The sequence below is a fragment of the Bos indicus x Bos taurus genome, chromosome 12 (genome assembly GCF_003369695.1).
Source record: "Bos indicus x Bos taurus breed Angus x Brahman F1 hybrid chromosome 12, Bos_hybrid_MaternalHap_v2.0, whole genome shotgun sequence".
NCBI lineage: Eukaryota > Metazoa > Chordata > Mammalia > Artiodactyla > Bovidae > Bos > Bos indicus x Bos taurus.
Genome location: NC_040087.1, coordinates 13,826,672 through 13,846,038, shown reverse-complemented (window position 1 = coordinate 13,846,038; position 19,367 = coordinate 13,826,672). Strand labels below are relative to the sequence as shown.

At 44.0% G+C, this 19,367-nt stretch overlaps 1 protein-coding gene and 1 long non-coding RNA gene across 5 annotated transcripts in view; one reads left to right on the top strand and one right to left on the bottom strand.

Annotated features, from left to right (window-relative positions):
• Positions 1-634: 634 nt before the first annotated feature.
• LOC113902194 lies at positions 635-10,475 on the bottom strand. 2 transcript variants are annotated; one of them, XR_003513698.1, is made up of 3 exons: positions 10,391-10,475; positions 3,471-3,600; positions 635-1,253 (listed from the first exon to the last, which is right to left on the bottom strand). It is a non-coding gene; the product is annotated as an uncharacterized LOC113902194 (long non-coding RNA). The 2 variants fall into 2 exon arrangements; XR_003513699.1 differs by lacking the exon at positions 10,391-10,475 and adding an exon at positions 7,457-7,847.
• The window catches only part of LOC113902193 (mucin-1-like), a 140,004-nt gene continuing 128,936 nt past the window's right edge, over positions 8,300-19,367 (top strand). For all 3 annotated transcript variants that reach the window (XR_003513696.1, XR_003513697.1, XM_027557165.1), the window contains exon 1: positions 8,300-10,583. Coding sequence is in view for 1 of the 3 variants with exons in the window: in XM_027557165.1 (XP_027412966.1) it covers positions 9,584-10,583 (1,000 nt within the window). In the remaining 2 variants the exon portion in view is untranslated. The remainder of the gene's footprint in view (positions 10,584-19,367) is intronic.

The window sequence follows — 19,367 nt, the reverse complement described above, 5'->3', positions numbered from 1 at the left end:
GCTTGAACCCAGATTTTCTGACTCTTAGATGTGTTTTCCATCTTCATGTCACATAAAAATAAGTCAACATTCTAAAATAAGTTGCTGTTAAAATGTGCTGGAAAAAGAAAAACCTGGTAAATAAATTTAAAAGGAAACTTAAAGCATGGCTTGAACTTGGAAGCCTTGTACCTTTTACACTCATCTTATTCCATCTGTAGGATTTACAAGTCCATTCCATTGGTTTCTAGAGTAATGCAGTTATTAGTAGAATTTCATGAAATGGTTGTTTGGGGCAAACTCTGCCTTAAGGAATGCCACTGTGAAGATTTAATTGTGGATTGTGGTTCTGCATAGTTTTATGACATTTTCCTTTATAACATGGTTAGAATTCTCCAAAAAAAGCAAAAGAGCCCTGATGTGAGATTCACCAAAAAAGTTTAAAGCATAAAGCCTTTAGTTTATTTTCATTAGTTACAGGTAGTCTATGTAACATGAAATCTAAAAAGAGAGTGAAAATAGCTTTAGAGAAACATAACCCAAATATAAAGTCATAATTGACATCTCTTTTCTAAAGAATGAAATAAGATTCTAGTTAAATGTCTAATTAATGAGAAGACTGTATAAGTAAAACACATACACAATCACATAATTATGCATGGTTGTAGCAAAACTTTAATGATTTCCTGGAAATCCTAATAGTCTTCTAGTACAAGAACAGATTACAGCATGGCCCCTTTGCCAAAGTTGGGGTAAAAGACAACCACCACTACAGTAACTCCTGAGGTAGTGCTATAGTTAAGGCTCATATAACAGAATACCACAGACTTGGTGACTTAAACAAAAACATTTATTTGCACAGTTACGAAGGCTGGGAGGTCCACGATCAAGGTGTTGGTAGATCCAGGGTCTTGTGAAGACTCCCTTCATGGCTTGCAGATGGCTATCTTCTTGTCTTAGTCTCACATGGCAAAGAACAAGTTCTCTTGTCTCTTCTTGTAAGGGCACTAATCCCATTCATGAGGGCTCCATCCTCATGACCTAATTACCTCCCAAAGGCCCCATCTCCTAATACCAATACTATCAATTTGGGGATTAGTCTTCCACATATGAATTTTTGGGGGGACGCAAACATTCAGTCCATAGCAGGTAGCTTAGGTCTCTCTCCCACAAACACACATACAATAAAAACAAAATCTTTAACTAAACATCTTTTATCACAATAAAAAAATCTTGTTTCTTCTCTCCCAGACTGTTGTCTCCATTTCAGAAATCTGAAATAAAAATTGTCTTACTAAAACACATGCTGAAGGCCAATTTCCCTTTCTTTTAATTTTTCCTTCTATAATTGTCATGTAATAAAACTATCGAAACATATCATCCTACTCTGAATTTTCTGTTCTATAGTATCAGAGAATCATATGACTAGAAGAGTACTTGGTTGATTATCAGTGTCTGCCTTTAGGAAGTACTGTGTATAAATACTTTCATTTGGACCTATTTAGATGGTAAAGCATCTGTCTACAATGCAGGAGACCTGGGTTCGATCCCTGGGTCGGGAAGATCCCCTGGAGAAGGAAATGGCAAAACTCCAGTACTATTGCCTGGAAAATCCCATGGACAAAGGAGCCTGGTAGGCAAACAGTCCACGGGGTCGCAAAGAGTCGGACACGACTGAGCAACTTCACTTTCACTTTAAGAGTTTCAGAGAGGACAATCCCATCATCTTTCTTAACTGAATTACAATGCAATCACTTTCTTTGTCTCAAAACTCTCCTTTATACTGATTTAATCCCTTACCACAGATTAAGAAATATAGAGACTGAATATTTGCATTTGAAAATTTGACTCTTGGACTATCTTAAATATAGAAAAGAACTTAAGTTAATTTACTTCCAAAAACTTGTGATTTTTATGATATGAAAATCACTGAATGTTTCAGGCTGGATCACACATGTTGTGACTCTTAATGAAATTTTCACGGTCTGGGCCTCGGTCCACAGTTTTACAGTTTCAATAAATTGAGGAGTGGTCTGGCCCCGAGCAAATGATTCATGCTAGCTGATCAGATCAGATCAGATCAGATCAGTTGCTCAGTCGTGTCCCACTCTTTTCGACTCCATGGACTGTAGCCCGCCAGGTTCCTCTGTCCATGTGGATCTCCAGGCAAAATGCTGGAGTGGGTTGCCATCCTCCTCCAGGAGATCTTCGTGACCCCAGGACTGAATATATATATATATATACACACACACACACACACACACACATATACACACATACATATATACACACACATATGCATATGTAGGTATATATGTGTGTGTGTATAGATATCTGAATCACTTTGCTGTACACTTGAAACTCATACATTTTATTTTATTTTATTTATTTATTTTTTTTAAAAAACTCATGTCCGCCGTCATTTTCCTTAGAGTAGAAGCCTGTGATTGTAGACAGGCGCGGCCATGACAGTTTCCCCGCGAACTCAACTCATACATTTTAAATCAGTTGATTATATTCCAATTTTTTAAAAAGTTCATTTTACTGATCTTGAAAAAAAAAAAAAACCTGAAAAACTCACCCATATTCACTCAGAGAGTGACAGAAGTATGATTTAAATTTAGCTCAATCTGATCTTAAATCCTATAATATTTTTACTGTTCTATGCTCTTTATCTTACTATTAAATATTATATTTATACCACTGATTTTAATTTGTGAAGATTAAAGGATATACAATATAGTATATTTTAGCATAATTCTATAAAGTATTTACTAATTAAATTAAAAAATATTTTGGTACTTTTCTTAATTATTCTGGTCAAATATGGCCTTGTTATATTAGTTGAAATAAAGGCTGACTTCTGAGAATTGGGGTCAAAAGAAATCAAAGTGGAGCACATTGACCCCTTCGCGCTTTAACCAAGCCAAGTCCCACACACGAGACGCATCCCATGGCTACCCAGTTCTCATGGACTTGGTTCCAGAGCAGCAGCCGCGTCCTGTCTCCAGGTTTCAGACTTGCTGTTTCTTCTCTCACCTCACCTTTCAGAGTCAGTGCTGTACACATGGTACCTTTTCCTGCCTAAGACACCTTCTCAGTCCAAGGTGGATCTATAGACATAAACTTGCAGCATCTAGGACAGGAAAGAAGCAGGATAAATGATCCTGCACAACTCAAGTATACCTTTCCAGTTGCTGAAATTCTCTGATTTTCCAAACATGGTGGCTCTGATGAATGCCAGAGACATGTTATCAATTCTCTAAAACTTTTTAATGCATACTGCTATGCCATGTATGCAATTTCTAAGATTTTAGCTTATCTCATATGTTGCATTTTATTATCTCATTATTTTCTTATATTTTTCATATCTTTCTTATATGCATATTTTCTTATATGCACATAGAGGGTGGTAACTTACTTAAAACTTTCATAATTCACAGTATAGAGTGTATATTCCTTAGAAAGCTCCTATAGATAATTAATCTCACCTTGTTTTCTTTCCTTCCTTCTTCCTGTCAGTTCTTTAGATTTCAAGAGTGATGCCAGACGTCCTGGTCTCTTGGATTGGCAGAGTGGGATAGGCTGAGTTGGAGTTGTTTTACTTTGGGAACTTGTGCTCTGTACAATTAACAAATCAGCAAAATTATAAGCATTGTTACATGTTTCATTAACAATGATAGCTTCCTAGGTAAAATAATGAGTATGCTCAGTTGCAAAAGCAGGAGATTCTTTTGGAATTACAGTCAGCATTTGTGTCTTGAAGGACTGTTTATGGACCCTGAAAACAAAATAAAACATACTTCCCAAATTTTGCCTGCAGCAGTTGACGCAAAACATGAACTCAAATAATTTACCTCCTGGCCAACCTTCTGTATAACCAGTAGATGGTCACTCCAGTGAACATTTTGGTTACTTATTGAAATCAAGAATCTTTCCTGTTCCATCAGGGAATTCAGTACCAGATCCAAGGTCAGTGCTGGACCACATCTTGGGGTTGGGGGTTAAGTAATGCAAAGCATCCACAGAATGGCTAGAGGCCAAGGAGCAGGGCTTGTGACTCCAGAATACGTCAGCTCAAGGTGAGATGAAGTTTTTAAAGGGTCACTAAAAAGTGCTCATTGTTAGATGTGTTCAAAGTGGGGAAGTACAAAGGAAAGTTTTCAAGGATGACTTGGTAAAATCCCATTTAAAGGACTTGCTGAGCAAAGAAACCATCCTGATAAGAAAGGGTATGAAAGGAAGAAAAAAATATGAAAACACTTTTGAACCTTTTTGTGAAAGAGTCTAATTATTTTTGCTAAAATGCTGGTGGCATATATTTAAGTGGCTGATATGTTGACTTGAATGACATTTTAAAAGAATAAAATGATGCAAAGAAAATGTCTGGAAGGATCCACACCAAAGTAGGAATGTTGGTTGTTCCCTGAGAAGGCATGTTAAACAACAATTGTTTTCTTCTTTATACATTTCTGTATTGCCCTTTTTCCCCCAGTGAGCACACACACTGCTTTCACAATTAAGGAGGGATAAACAGTGAATTATTTTTGTTTAAAAACAAAAGAAATTTTATGGTTGGCCTTAATCTGTAAAATAAACGTTCCTATAGCTAAGTTAGCTACTCAGAGCACCACTGGAGAAGCAGGATCTATGTGGCAGGAAAAACAGAGACTAATTAAAAACAAATGAACACAAAAGCTTGGGTTTTGCAACAGCAGCAGAATTTATAGAATTACAGCACCTCTAGAATTATGGAGCCCACAATTTCCTGCAATGTGTCTGTTTCTGCCAACTTCTGGTTGTCTGTGGTTTTCTTAAAATATCCTTGGAAGGGACTCCAAGAAATCATCAAATCAGTTCAACGTTCTCTAAGTTATAGTCTTACAAAGGCTCCAGCATTTCTATGGGAGCTGCCCATTCATGTACATGTTCCAATTTTCTGCCACACACTTGATTTAGATCCAAGACTGTGCAAGAGTTACTAAGCTCCTACATGAGAAACCCTTTCTCACGTTGTAATGTTCTTAACCAATGAGGTAGTTATTATTGTCCGGATTACACAGCAAGGTCAACTGAAGCTTAGAAAGTGAGTTGCCAAGGTCTCCCGGCACCTTTAAAAAGGTTAAAACTAGGCTGGGATTGACCTTGGATCATACACTTGGTGCTCAGTGCCATTTTTATATGACATCAAGACTACCGCTGGAAAAGTAAAAAGATGTGACTGGTAGTCCTGGTACTTGGTGAGGCAGGTTATCTAAATGGTCAACACATGGATGGGTGAGCTTTCCACAGCTCTAATCACATTTTGAACTCTGGTGTTGGAGAAGACTCTTGAGAGTTCCTTGGACTGCAAGGAGATCCAACCAGTCCATCCGAAAGGAAATCAGTCCTAATAGTCATTGGAAGGACTGATGCTGAAGCTGTCCAATACTTTGGCCACCTGATGCAAAGAACTGACTCCTTGGAAAAGACCCTGATGCTGGGAAAGATTGAAGGCAGGAAGAGAAGGGGACGACAGAGGATGAGATGGTTGGATGGCATCACCGACTCAATGGACATGAGTTTGAGGAAGCTCCGGGAGTTGGTGATGGACAGGGAAGCCTGGCATGCTGCAGTCCATGGGGTTGCAAAGAGGTGGACATGACTGAGCGAGTGAACTGAACTGAATCACATGTCTGATTTTATGTTTGTGCCACCCTGTAAGTGGCAGGGGACTTCCCCTTAACACTGCCTTCACCTGAAAGCTTCTTGTTTCCTTGGATTATTGCTTTTCCTATTTATAAGTTTTTCATGAATTGAGTGAAGAGTTGTAGTTTCAAAAGCTCTATTAGCCAAAACTAAGTCGTGTTGGAGGGGACCTAGGTATACTTATGACTGATTCATGTTGATGTGTGGCAGAAACCAACACAATATTGTAAAGCAGTTATCCTCCAATTAAAATTAAATAAATTTTTAAAAATCATGTTAATAAGTGAAAAGAACATAGGGCAAAACTAAGAAATTTTAAGGAGAGTGATAATAAAGTATTATAATAACATTATCCAAGAATAGACTAAAGGGTCTTTGTAGATATGGAAACTTCAAAATACACGGGTAGCCCTACTAACTTATGAATCAGTTGAAATATAAAGTCTATAAAATTGATTAGCATATTCTAATCAATTCAATTCTGCCCAAGGATCCCCAATGATAGGCAATTCACAGCTGCCGTTGCCAATATGGTTGATTTTTTCTTGTCCTTAATTTTCTTCTTGTCCCCAATTTAAAATTCAGAATTCAGCATCAGATGAGCTTTTCACCTTATACATCATGTGATAATCTAAGTGATCACTACTAGGAAATATGAATATGAAATATGTATATATACCTTGGCCACTAATCAGTTTTCAGTTGGTTTACTGAAACCAGTGGCTCACTAAGTCACATTGGTGATTCAAGTTTAAGTTTGTTGTCAAGTGATAAAGTATGCTTATGTTTACTTTTTTGTTTCCAAGAATAATGATAGCTGGATTGTAGGCTCCTTAGAGGCAGTGATAGATTGCATTTTATACTTTATTGGTAACAATCATGGCGTGAGGAGTAGTACTGATTATGAAGTAGGTTAAGACACTGATGCTGGGAAAGACTGAAGACAAGGAGAAGACGACAACAGAGGATGAGATGGTTGGATGGCATCACTGACTTGATAGGCCTGAGTTTGGGCAAGTTCCGGGAGTTGGTGATGGACAGGGAAGCCTGGCGTGCTGCCATCCATGGGGTCGCCAAGAGTCGGACTCGGCTGAGCGACAGAACTGAACTGAACTGATGAAGTAGGTACTCAATAGTGACTTGTGGGGTTTACTGATTTTCTTCTGCACCTTCTTGGCTTTGGCAGTTAAATAACTTATTAGATTAAAAACAGATGTAAGGATAGTAGTGTATCTACCAATTCAGTTCCCTTTAGCCATAAATATCAATGTGTAAAGGATCTATGTTATATGGGGGTTCTTACCCTGAGCTTCAGAGGGTGTTCCCTTAACTCTCTGAAATTTTATTCAGTTTTTTTTTGTGTTCATATGTTCACTTAGCTGGGGAGAGGATCTAGAATGTTCTTCACTCCCAGGAAATCCATCATTCCATAAACTATTAAGAACAAGTGGTATTTAATATTTTCTCCTGCATCTCGAATATCAGCACTGATAACTCTGGAGGCTCATCTACACTTGCTTGGAATACACTATAACCTTTTTTTCTGATCTTTTACTTTCCTAAACATGCCTGATCTCCAGTTAGAATTAAGTTGCCCTAAGCATTTAATAATATCTGGAATAAACCAGTGTATAAAGCATGAAGACAGGGTAATTGAAACTTCTTCTTGTTCCCAGGCTGCACTCTTTACTGAGCTGGCATTTGGGTCCATGTGCAAGTCAAGGTATTTTTTATTATTTAAAACTCTAATGCACGAAGTGATCTGCGACCTAATTATGGGGGAAATTACCTGTATCCTTATGCACGCTCACACCACTAAACTCAACAGCGGCATTTCAGCTAACGGTCCCTGTCTTCTCACTTGAAAGAATTTGGGGCAATCGGCTCCCAGCATGAGGAGTTGATTTTCGAATTCATGGTACATCTCACAGCCTAAATTTACCAGGCTTCAGAGTTAGAAAGCTTTTGTTGTTTCTGTAGATGGACAGAATAGGTTAGTTAGTTGTGGTCAAATCAGTTTAAAGTGTTTCTCTACACACTCTACCCTTTTCCAGTCCTGTATTTCTAAGTTAACGTTTAACTCGGTTTATTGCACTGCTGCGAATTTTTTAAAAAGGCAGTTATGTTAAGGAGCATTCCCTTTTAAGGAAGAAAAATCAAACCTTTATAATTATGCTATTAATTCTCAGTTTAACTGATAATAACATATGAAAATGGATCTTTCAGTAGAACATTTTATTATTATTTAGTGTTTAGCTAGCATGAAGAGCCATGGTTTATAGCATTTTAATCCTAGCTCCTCCTCCAAACGTTAAGTGGGTCAGAAGCACTTTTAACTCTTATGTTGTGATTGTTTTCTATTGTTTATCTTTTAAATTAACATTTATTAGGACTGCTGCAAGCCTACATTCTTGTTTTTAAATTTTGGCTTCTTGTAAATGTTTTTGTTTTTACAAGGCCAAGTCTGTTCCCTTTGGTGCTCATCAGAGAAGTTATGGCTTTGTTCCATTCCTCCATCCTACCAAATGAGCAAGCTCTTGGGAAGCTGTTGAATGAAACCCTTAAGGCATCTTTGTAAGCAAAATAAAGCTTTACAATTACACTGGAAGACTTTGACTCATACCCATTTTAAAGGTTGGCTGTCAAGAGTCCATTTGGAGTGTCAGAGATTTTCTGCTCCTGCAAGTTCTAGAGCTTCCTTTCAAGTAAAAAATTTAAATATCCACGCTTTTAACTTAACAAAAAAGCACATGAATTCCATAGCACAACAAATGGCTTCCAAAATGATTGTAAATTGAGTGACAGAAGACAAGTCATTTAAAGGGACTCCCACTAGAGAACACAAGGCAGCACCCAAATAAATCCATTTTAATTTTCACTTTATTTCCGTTCTGCTTCAAAGCTGTGATATCATGAGTGGAGAGAGAAGCAGCTCATAGAACAGCCCGAGTTCAAACGCACTGAAATTTAGTATGCAATGTAAAATCGAGGACTTCTGCTTCTCAGAGGATAATTGTGGAAATACCAGCGTGGAACTGTGTGGGCTCGGTGCTACAGCAGAATTAGAAATCTGAGATGACCCTGCATAGATTGGCAAGTAGCCATGAAGTAATGCTTTTTACAAGAAAAAGCTTGTACCTGACAAGCTATTAGAAGCGTGCATTTCTCTTAAAATTCTCTTCCTGTCCTGCACGAAAAAAAAGACATTATAAACTGCTAATGAAATGTGACTTTCCGACTGAGAGACCGGATTCCCCCAGGACTGAAATGAAGCACTCTTTAGCCTTCTCACCCGGGGTGTCCTCTGGGGTTCCCTGCAGAGTGCACTCTACCTGCACCTTGGCGAGACAGCACTAAGGGTCAGTATTCTCTGCTATCTTTCTTTGCATTGGGGCTCAGGCCGCCAGAGGGGAAATAGTCACACACACACAGGGTAAAGGCCTAAGTGAAAATCAAGCAAGCCTGGTGGGGTGGTAATGACTTTCCCAGCATCCAAGCCTTTGCCTTCAGGACATGTGAAGCTAGAAAACAATGTCATTCATTTAATGTTTATAGAGAACACACAGAGTGCTCGGTGCTGGGCTCAGTACTGGAGGACATGCAAAAGTACGCGGAACACAACCCCTGCCGGCGGACTCAGACGGGTTATTTCAAGTATCAAACAGACCTTATGACCTTTTAAGAAATTCTTGAGTGAATAACAGTGCACTCCGAATTTAAAATAAGCAGGGAAAAGAATACCGCTAGGACGACAAATCTTTTAGGAGAAAAGGCATGTAAATGTACTGGGACATTTTATTTCTGTGATATAAAGTGTAGCCTGGATGAGTGAGAGAGTAGCGGTTTAAAAGGTTTAAGAGGCGCCAGGCTGGCTGGTTCTTGGAGAAGCCGGACTTCAAAGCAGCACAGTGTTCAGATGCCTTACACAGTAAGCTGGCTCCGAACAAAGAGGAACCCAGCACTTTTACCTGGGCAGTGGATAACTTTGAGGAAAAGTGCCCCCCGAAGGGGAAAACAGGCAACGTTCCGCCCGGAGCGGAAGCCCCCCACAACCCTCGACTCTGCCTGCCGACCGCACCCTGGACCGACCTCACCCCCGCTCCCCCGCCCGGCTTCCTCCACCCAGCGGAGGCGGCGGGCCGCGCCGCCCGGGGTCCACCGCCCACCGCACGCCTGGAGCCCTTGCGCACGCCGGCTGCAGCCGGTAATCGGCCACGTGCGCGCGGGTTCCCCGGCTCGGCCCGGGGCGCTTCCACGGTCGAGGTGGCAGCGGTGGGGGTCTCGATCCCTGGCCTCCGCGCCCAGCCAAGAAGTGCGGACGGCGGCGGCGGGAGCGAGCGGCCCGGCCCCTCCCCAGAGCGGGCAGCGCGACCGTGGGCTGCGGGCGCCGCCTCCGCTGCGTCCGTGGCTGCGCGTCCCGCTCGGTTCAGCCCCGCTCGGATCCGGAACCTGCGCGTCCGGCGCGGCCGCCCCCTCCTCCTCGGCGTCGCCCGGCGGGCAGCTCCTCCCCGCGGCGAGACGCGCGTTCGAGCCTCCTTCCCCGGTTTACGGATTCCCGAGGCAGGAGAATTTTGCCTCGGTCCCTACGAGCATCTCTCGGCCTCTTCCCCCCCGCCTCCCCGTGGGCGCGCGCGCGCACACTCACACACACACTCACACTCGCCGGCGCGCGTGCGCACGGCCGCGCGCCCGGAGCCGCGGAATCTCCGGCGCCGCTACTCACACGGGCTTCCAGCCGCCACTGGGCGTCCTCTGTCTGCAGCAGCGGCGGCCGAGGCGACGGCGGGGAAGGCGGCTGCAGCCCGGCCCGGTCTCAGAGCTCGGCGCCCAGGACAGAGTCCGGGGAGAAGCGGAGAAGGAGGGCGCGGAGGCGAGGAGGAGCCGCGCCGCGCCCGCTCCTGGTGCCGCGGCCCCAGGTAAGCAGCTCCGGGGGGCCCGCAGCATCCCTGGGGCGTCCGGGCTTAGAGCGGGGGTTTCGCGGTCCCGCCCCTGCCGCGGTACCGGGATCGAGGCACGGAGAGGAGTGGGCTCGGGGCGGGGGAAGGGGAGAAAGGAAAGGAGCTCGAGGTGCGGCCGGGAGGGAGGGGTGCAGGGGAGCGTGAGGGGCTTCGGCGCAGCCGCCCGCGCCCTTCCCTTTCCTGTCTCAGCTCCACTAGGCTCACTTTTACAAGCCTGGGTGGCGGGGTGGGGGGGGGGGGGTGGGTGGTGCCTGGCGCCCCCGGACAGCCGTTCCGAGCTCTCTCCCCCGCCGCCGCCAGCCAGTGTTGGCTCCGGGATCCGCGCCCGCCGCGCGCCCACCACCTCCCGTACACCTTGGACAGCGCACCCCGCCGCTAGCGTCCCCCAAGCACCGCGCCCCGGTCCGCGCCCGGCTCGCGCAGCCCTCCCGCTGCCCTCTGCTTTCCAGGTCGTCACCCTCCCGCCCAGCCTCCGTCCTCCTCCCAGCCCTGGAGGACTTCGTCGGGTGCGGGCCTGAAACTTTCCTCCCGGTCTTGTCTGAGCCGGGTACTACTGTTATCTGTGACTGTCCCCTTACTCGGGGGCGGGGTAGGGGGGAAGTCCGACGTTGTGGACTGGTCTTTTTTTTTTTTCGGCGGGAGCATGTCCCGCCCGAACGGGCCAAGGCAAAAGAGGAACTGGGCAGCGGGACTCGGGGGATGCCGGGGTGCAGAGCCCACGCCTCGGGACCCGGACGCCCGCCGCCTCGCAGCCTCCCCGCCTCCCCGGACCGGACACGTGCGCGCCTCCCACGGACGCGGCCCCTCCCCGACCACCCTGCGTCCTCCCCCTGCATGGCCAGGGCCACCCCATAGGTTGGACACCCGGGGCTTGCGGGTTCTGATTGGCCGAAGGCGTAACCCCGCCCCCTTTCCGGAGGGGGTGGTCCGGGAGTGTTGTGGTTGTCAGCCGCGGTGCGCACATGGGGGAAGTGGGGTCGACAGGTAGGGGAAGCGAGGCCCCTTGAGTCCCCGCGACCCACTGTGCAGAGCTACACTCCCACCCGCTTTCCTCCAAGTACACGCCTGCATGTCTCCTTTCTGTCTTTTTTCCCCCCAACATTTTGCTCCTATGACATTAAAAAATCAACTGGCTTGTAGCCTTTCTTTTATTAATATTGTATTTGTTCGGTGGCGGAGATTTTTAAAGCAGATCTAGAAGAATCGGGAAGACAAGTGTTTATGGGGAGGTTCGTGGCAAACTGCAGGTTTGAGTCCGGTGGTTTGCAGAAAGTAATGAGTGTCTAAGGAATACGGAAAAGGTGGAGAAAGTGGGGAGAGCATATTTCTTGGTGAGGTCGGGATACAGGTGAACAAGCTTGAGAAGCTGCGGGAGAAGGAAGTGGGTCATGTGTGGGGTGAGACCTGAAGGAGAAACCTGGATTGGGCGCTCCCTCCCAGGAGCGGTCTGCTGAGGATGGTTCTGTCCGGAAAAGTGATCATTTGACTAGTATTCAGTTAATAATTTAACACACTCTGTTTCTGTTTTGCTAAAGTTGCCCTTTTGATAGCAGATTTTACAGTAATAACGTCAACCCACGTAATGAGTTTTGCTTATTACCAGTTTCTTACAACGTGTAGATTTACAAGTTGTGGTGAATTTCAAAAGGTGAATTTCAAAGGCTTGTTTAGAGAATTGAACTAAATAGTTAAAGTGGTTTGGAAATATTGTGAAGGAAGATGGATGAGCGTTGCATAAAATGCAAAGACTGTTCTGGCATTATTTAGGGTCTTTGCAGAAATATATGCGTGTGCATAAGTGATACTGATTTCTCTTCATTTCAAAGCATGATTGCCTCTAGCAGTTTCCAGCTTTAATTCCTTCAGGCTGTTTTGATGTTGTGTCTGTACATCTAAGAATATTGTAATTCTTATCTTTAGAAGCCTTGTCAATGGAAAACAAACAGCAACTGATGCAAGCGAATGTTGACAGCTTTATATTGAGTACACTGCGTTATTTTATTTGTAAGCTAGTGAAATATGCAAGAGTAACATAGCATGACTGCTATTCCTGAGGGACTAATATCAGAACAAAGTGGGGAATCACATGAGGCTATTCCAGAGAGAACAATTCAATTATTTTAAAAGTGAATATATGTTAATATTCTTGGGTGTAAAGAAAAACAGAATTTTCCCATTTGAATTATTATCTTTGTACACAGGGGTAGCAGATGATGACATGAAGTAAAACAACAAATGATCAGTGATTCCAAAGTAGATAGTAAAGGCATTCCATTTATTATTTTTATATCAGTAGAATTGCTTTCCTGACTGGAGAACTTTGTATTCAAGAGACAGAATTTGATACATCTGGCAAGTTGGAAGTTATTGCTATTGTTGAGAAAATAATTCTGACTGTGTTTTCGTCTCTCCAGGTCATGCTTTAATTTGCCCTCTGGGATTTAGATCTAGTTTTTGGCCTATTCAATTTAGATGAGTTTGGAGGTAGGTAGGAGGAGAATGTATAATAAATAGTCACACACACACATACATACACATGCAAAACGTATGTATGCATATCCGCACACAGCTGTATGTTTATAAACATAATTTAGGGATACCTTCATTGTGTTTGCTTATATATATGTTTATTGTTCTTAGAATTTTTTCGCCTTTCTTCTTGTCTAAAAGGTGGCCCTATTTTAAACTGTGGAAAGCATTATCACCGGTAGAATTGGCCAATAGATCATGGAAACAGACAATAGTATTTTGTTGCTTGGCAACCACCTACTGTGAATGAAAAACAAAGCGGTGACAGCTGCTTCCACATCCTGACACACACTGTAGCTTGGGCATTGCAGCCCAAGCTACAGTGTGTAGCCCTCCGGAGGAGACAGCTCTACCAAGTTGCATTTGAGGAAGGTGAAGCTGTTTCCTTTGGAGGGGGATGTTTTTAAAAAGAACATTTCAACATTTTGTTACAATCAGAATTACATTGTTATTGTGGGATGAAATGAAGCATCTAATTTCAATTGCCCTCTTAAGCCCTGTAGAAACTGAAAAATGCAAGGCTGGGAGGATTGTTTAGACCCTCCTCATTCTCCCCTTTGTAAACACCATAAGCACATTTTCTGCCGCTCTCAGATGCTCTTAGGATTTTACAAACACTTGAGTTCTCTCTGATATCTAAATAGGTGACTGGGTTTTACTGCCAGGAGGGAGTTAGAGATGGATGCTGTGGCCTAAGCCTTTAGTTTTAAGGGACACTGAGGCCCAGGGAAATGTTGTGACTCAGACCTGGTGACTGAGCCCTCTCCAGGAGGTCTTGCCTTGGGTCACACTTGAAAATCCACCCCCCAACCCCGTTTCCTCCCCCAAATCATTCTTTCTTTGTTCTTTATTTACACATAATTTATAATCAGGATTTTTACCCTGATAAAGATCATTAGAAGAACACAGTAGTATTTGGGAGTCAAAATTCAGTGTTGACACCAGTCTCTGTTTGGTTTTAGATACCTTGTGTACAGCCTTCAGTCTCAGAAAGTCCTGGGACTCCCACCTCTTTCCTCAAACTGGGGATGCCCTTTCGCTTGCTTTGTTAATTGTTTACATCTTTGGAGAGTTTTTAATGTTCTCCTTTTCTCTATATGAATTTAAAATGGGGATCAGATTGAGGATTGTGTTGGTCAGCGGGTATACCTGTAAGAGTTTAACCATTACAGCTAATTAATCACTCGTGGTCTTCTGTCTGCAAGGGATAGACATATTGTTGGTCTAATGATCAGGGCTTCAAAAAAAAAAAAAAGAACTTATTTAGAAAACAGACACAGACTCACAGACTTAGAGAACTGAATTTATGGTTACCCGGGGGATGAGTTGGTGAGAGGCAAGATTGGGGATTGGGATTGACATGTACACATGCTATATTTAAAACAGTTAGCCAACAAGGACCTACTGTGTAGCACAGGGAATGCTGCTCGATATTCTGGAATAAGCTAAATGGGAAAATGATTTGAAAAAGAATAGATGCACGTGTATGTATAACTGAGTCACTTTGCTGTACACCTGACTCTAATACAACATTGTTAATCAGCTGTGCTCCAGTATAGAATAAAAACAATTTTTTAAAATAAAGTACCCAGGACAGACTATGTTGCTGCATAACCCTACTTTTGGTCCTTTACAAAACTGTTTTGCCAAAGGTGTCACCTGAAGCCTGCTTGTGGAGGATAGTCATCTATCTGTGAGAGATGACAATGGCATAGATTGTTTCTGAACCCTGAGATGCTAATGAATGGAGTATTGGATGGGAACGTGAATCACATGTGCTTTATTCAGCCTTCTTTTTAAGCTTAGACATGTATTGCATGGGCGATACATTTTGAGTTTCCTTCTGCCATAAATACTTTGAAGATCTGTGTTCTGTCGTTTCTTATTTATGACAAAGGTAGGCATTTAACTTTAATACACCTTAACTGGAAGAAGAACTTGGATCGGACTGGTTGGAGAAACAACATAGTGACAGTATTAAGTATCATTGAAGAATCATTTTCACCAGAAAAGCATGCACTTTAGCAGATTGGTCGGGGGGAATAAATTGATTTACAACGAGTTTCACCTAGTGTTAGAAGCCTGGTGTTAACTTGTTCTAGCTAGAAGGATTTCCAAGCAGAATAATTTGGCAGATTTCAAGTGAACTTGGCTGATTTTTAGAGTTATTTTTCATAGTCTGTAGTTCAGGACAAGCACTTGCTCTGGGTCTTCTAGGAGTAATCTAAAATTTAAAGTTATTATTATTTAAAAAAATCAGAACTGTCTTTTTGTGGCATGGTGTTAAATATTCTGTAGTTCATACATTTAATTTAGTCCACTGGAATCTTGAAATTTAATTAACCTCCTTCTTCTATCTTCATGTTCAAGATAATGTGTGTGTATGCATACATATGTGTTGGCTTTTTTTTTTCCTTTTTGTTGTTTTTGTCCTAACAATAGAATGCCAAAGGGCCTGATTTGTATTTTTTTTTTCATACAGTAAAGAGAATCTTTAAGCAAGAGATATTTATGTTTTCTACTTCCTTATGTCAGCTTCTGCTATTATAAGCTGTAAACTCTCACCCACACAAATAGGATGATTGCTAAAAACAAGCAAACAAATAAATATTTATCTAAACAGCATCCCATTTGCTGCCCTACAGGCTGGCCAAGAAAGCATATTTTCTCATTCTTTGACACATATACACTTCCACACACACCCACATACTGAGTTTAAGGTCTTACGTATTCTTCTTTAGGTGGTTCTAATTTTAAGGGTGGACAGAAATAGTATTGAATGGGGCTACCTGTGTTTGATAGATTTTAAGCGAAGTCGATGGATTCAGATTTTCAGAAATGCAGCAGAAGAGGAAGAATTAAATTGAATTATTCCCCTTGGAAAAATGTCACGTTTGTGCTGACCGCATAACCTGTGGCCCCTCCGTCAGCACCCGGTACCTGCAGCAGCGCTTGGCTTGCAGCAGACTGTGTTTTGTGAAGTATGCACCTGCCACCTCCTTTTTGTCATGTTGCACATATTTTGGTCTGTATTTTCATGAACAGCAAAAGCCTGGCAAATGGAGAAGAAATACTTTTCGAATTGTTTCCAGCCCTGTATAAAAGCATATCAAAAGCACTAATGTAGCCAGTGATGTTTTGGAACGTACTTCTTGTTGGTGTAGACAGTTATACCAGGGGTGTTGATTTTTCACACACACAGCCATCGTAAGTACAGAAGAACTCTTTAATAGCCCACAGCAGCTTAACAAAGGTTAGGGCAGCTGGTCTGAAGGAATACTTTATTTAGCTGCAGCGGGAGGGGGAAGTCTGCTAGCCCCAGCCTGCTTATCCAGACTGGAGCGTGGCCACCGCGCTGTGGTTTAACATCCCAGACTGGGGAGAAAAGCCACCGATGAGGTCTGTAGTGACTCCGAGTGCCCAGGCCTCTGCTTTGGTCTCGTTTGCGAGAGAGGTCCTTGAAAATCGCAGAAACTGTTGTGCCTCTGAGGGTGGAGCCCAGAGTTCCTATCGAGGCCCCAGGTACCAAATTTCTGATCTTCGGAAGAAGCCTTCATCCTGAGACATCAGCGCCTGCTGCTGAAATACGACTTTCCTCTTCATCCCGCTCCATCTCTGTGAAGTAGGAGGAGGGCGACCGTGTTTCTGGGGACAACCCCCGCAGAATGACCAGGTAGGGTCAAGCCCAAAGGCTTCCAGTTCCTTGGAAAGCATCCCTCACCTTCCTACCATGACCTCAGTCTTTTGTCTGCCTTGTAGGGATTAATTCACCGTGTTGTGTTATAGCAGCAAGTCTCTGTTAAGATGCACGCGGATCAGCAGTTATGGAGCATCTCAGGAGGAACTCCTGAGTGTCTTGCATAGATTAGGTGCTCGATAGTATTTTTTCATTTTACTACTATTTTGAGAGATTTGGAAGATAGTTTTGTCCAGGGAGCCGAGGTACCTAGTACCATACTGTTTCTTTTCAGGGTGGTTTCATCAATACACATTTATTGAGCATTTACTGTATGACTGGTATTTGGCTCTGGGGATCACAGACATTCTTACAGCACATTTCCTGCTTGTAGAAGAGTATGCCGCCTAAAGGAAGACTTGTGGAAAGGGCACAAGTTCTGTGTGGTTTACAGGTGACAGCTGGGAGCTGCTACTGAAGGTTTTGCACTTCATGATATGGGTCAGTGTTTCACAATCTGCCTGTGCAAAAGAGTCCCACTCAGTGCCATGGGGTCACTAAGAGTTGGACACGACTGAGCGACTTCCCTTTCACTTTTCACTTTCATGCATTGGAGAAGGAAATGGCAACCCACTCCAGTATTCTTGCCTGGAGAATCCCAGGGATGGCGGAGCCTGGTGGGCTGCCATCATGGGGTTGCACAGAGTCGGACACGACTGAAGCGACTTAGCAGCAGCAGCAGCAGCAGTGCTTGCCACAGCGCTGATTCCTGGGTCCCACCCCCCAGCCTCCCGAATCAGAATCTTCAGGGACATGGCCAGGTCAGGTAGATGCATTCATACACCCAGACACTCACGCTCTTGTACACTTCTGCAGAATTCTTCTGCAAGCATCTACTGTTCTCCACCTGAGGGCTTTCTCTCTGACTTGTGGGGCAGCCGTGGGACAGCGAAGCTAAGTGACCCCAGAAGTGGACCTCAGCTGATGACCAAAGAGAGCAGGGAGGCAGTGCCCTGGCCTCCTGACCCAGCCCATGCAGAGACTGACCCGTGTCCTGCACAATGTCCTAGGATCCCCTAGTGAGACTGACGGTGCTGCCCGTGGTGGCCGTCTCCTGCAGCATATGGGCTTACTTGGCTTCCTTCCTCCCCAGGAACTAGTCCTGCCCAGGATCCTCTCTCAGTTGAATAACTTGCATTTAAGAGACCTCTGTCTCAAGGTCTGTTTCAAGAGAAACCCAACATAAGACACTGAAGAATCTGCTTGATTTATTTATTTTAAAAGTAATGCCCCCCACTGGCTCAGCAGTAAAGAATCTGCCTGCAGTGCAGGAGACTTGAGTGTGATTCCTGATCTGGGAGGGAAGATCCCCTGAAGAAGGAAATGGCAACCCACTCTAGTATTCTTGCCTGGGAAATCCCATGGACAGAGGAGCCTGGCGGGCTACAGTCCATGGGGTTGCAAGAGTCGGACATGATTTAGTGACTGAATCACTACCACACAGGTTTCACTAATGAGGGAGATTTGGGAGCTCTGGCTTCAGGTGATAGAGAGCTGCTAAAGAATTGTGATGATGGCATTGTTACTCTTGATAACAGGTGTTGGGGGGGAGGGATTGATAGAATTGGGGGCATGGAGACCAGCTCCGAGGTGGTGCTGCCCAGACAAATAGTGAAGATAGTAGCTGGGGGGCTGGAGATAGGGACGGGATACAAGATGGATTTGGATGGAAAGCTGGCTGGAAAAGTCAGCATGATGCAAAGGCCTGAGACGCGGGCTCACTTAGCACGTCCCTAGACTGAGACCTTGGTCCCCTCCCCACAGCTCCGCCTGCTCTGTCCCTCCGGCTCAGTGACCCCCTAAAGGGCTGGGTTGCCTCTGCCTTGCTTGCAGTCCTGGTCAGGCTGTCTTGGAGTTAAGTAGTACAATTCTGGGCATAAATAAAAGAAGACAGAAAGATAAATTGAAGCATATAAATAATTCACCACCAGATCATTAAAGGAAGAAAGTTATATTTCACAGGCAGGATTTGTGGAGTGGTAGAGAAGGAGAGTTGGGGAGATGTCCGTGGTGTGTGTCCATTTTGTGATGAATAGTGATTTTTTTCCCCCCACCCTCATACTCTTGGCTAAGAAGGGATTTTCATCCAGCATCAGTTTCCGGAAGACCTAGCATGCACTTCTGTCTATTGTTTTCCCTGCCTCTCCCGGAGCCTGTATTTTAGCTAAGTGGATGAGTGGTGGCTGGGGTGGGCTGGCTCTTGCCTCTTGATCTGTCAAAGTGCCAGGCTCTCCCAACGCAGCTTCTCCCACTGGTTCTTAGGCCGCCAGCTCTCACAGGAGACCAGAGGGTGCGGGAAGGAAAGCATGCATTCCAGAAAGAGAGCAGTTTTGAAATGAATACTTCATTGTGAAATGAGCAGGTTAAGGCTTGTTAGCTAATCTGTACTAAGATCAGGCAGCCTCCTAATTGTCCTGTGCGTGAATACTAATGTCCTGGCTTCCGTCTTCAGTCAGAAAGGCCAAGGCTGAAGAATC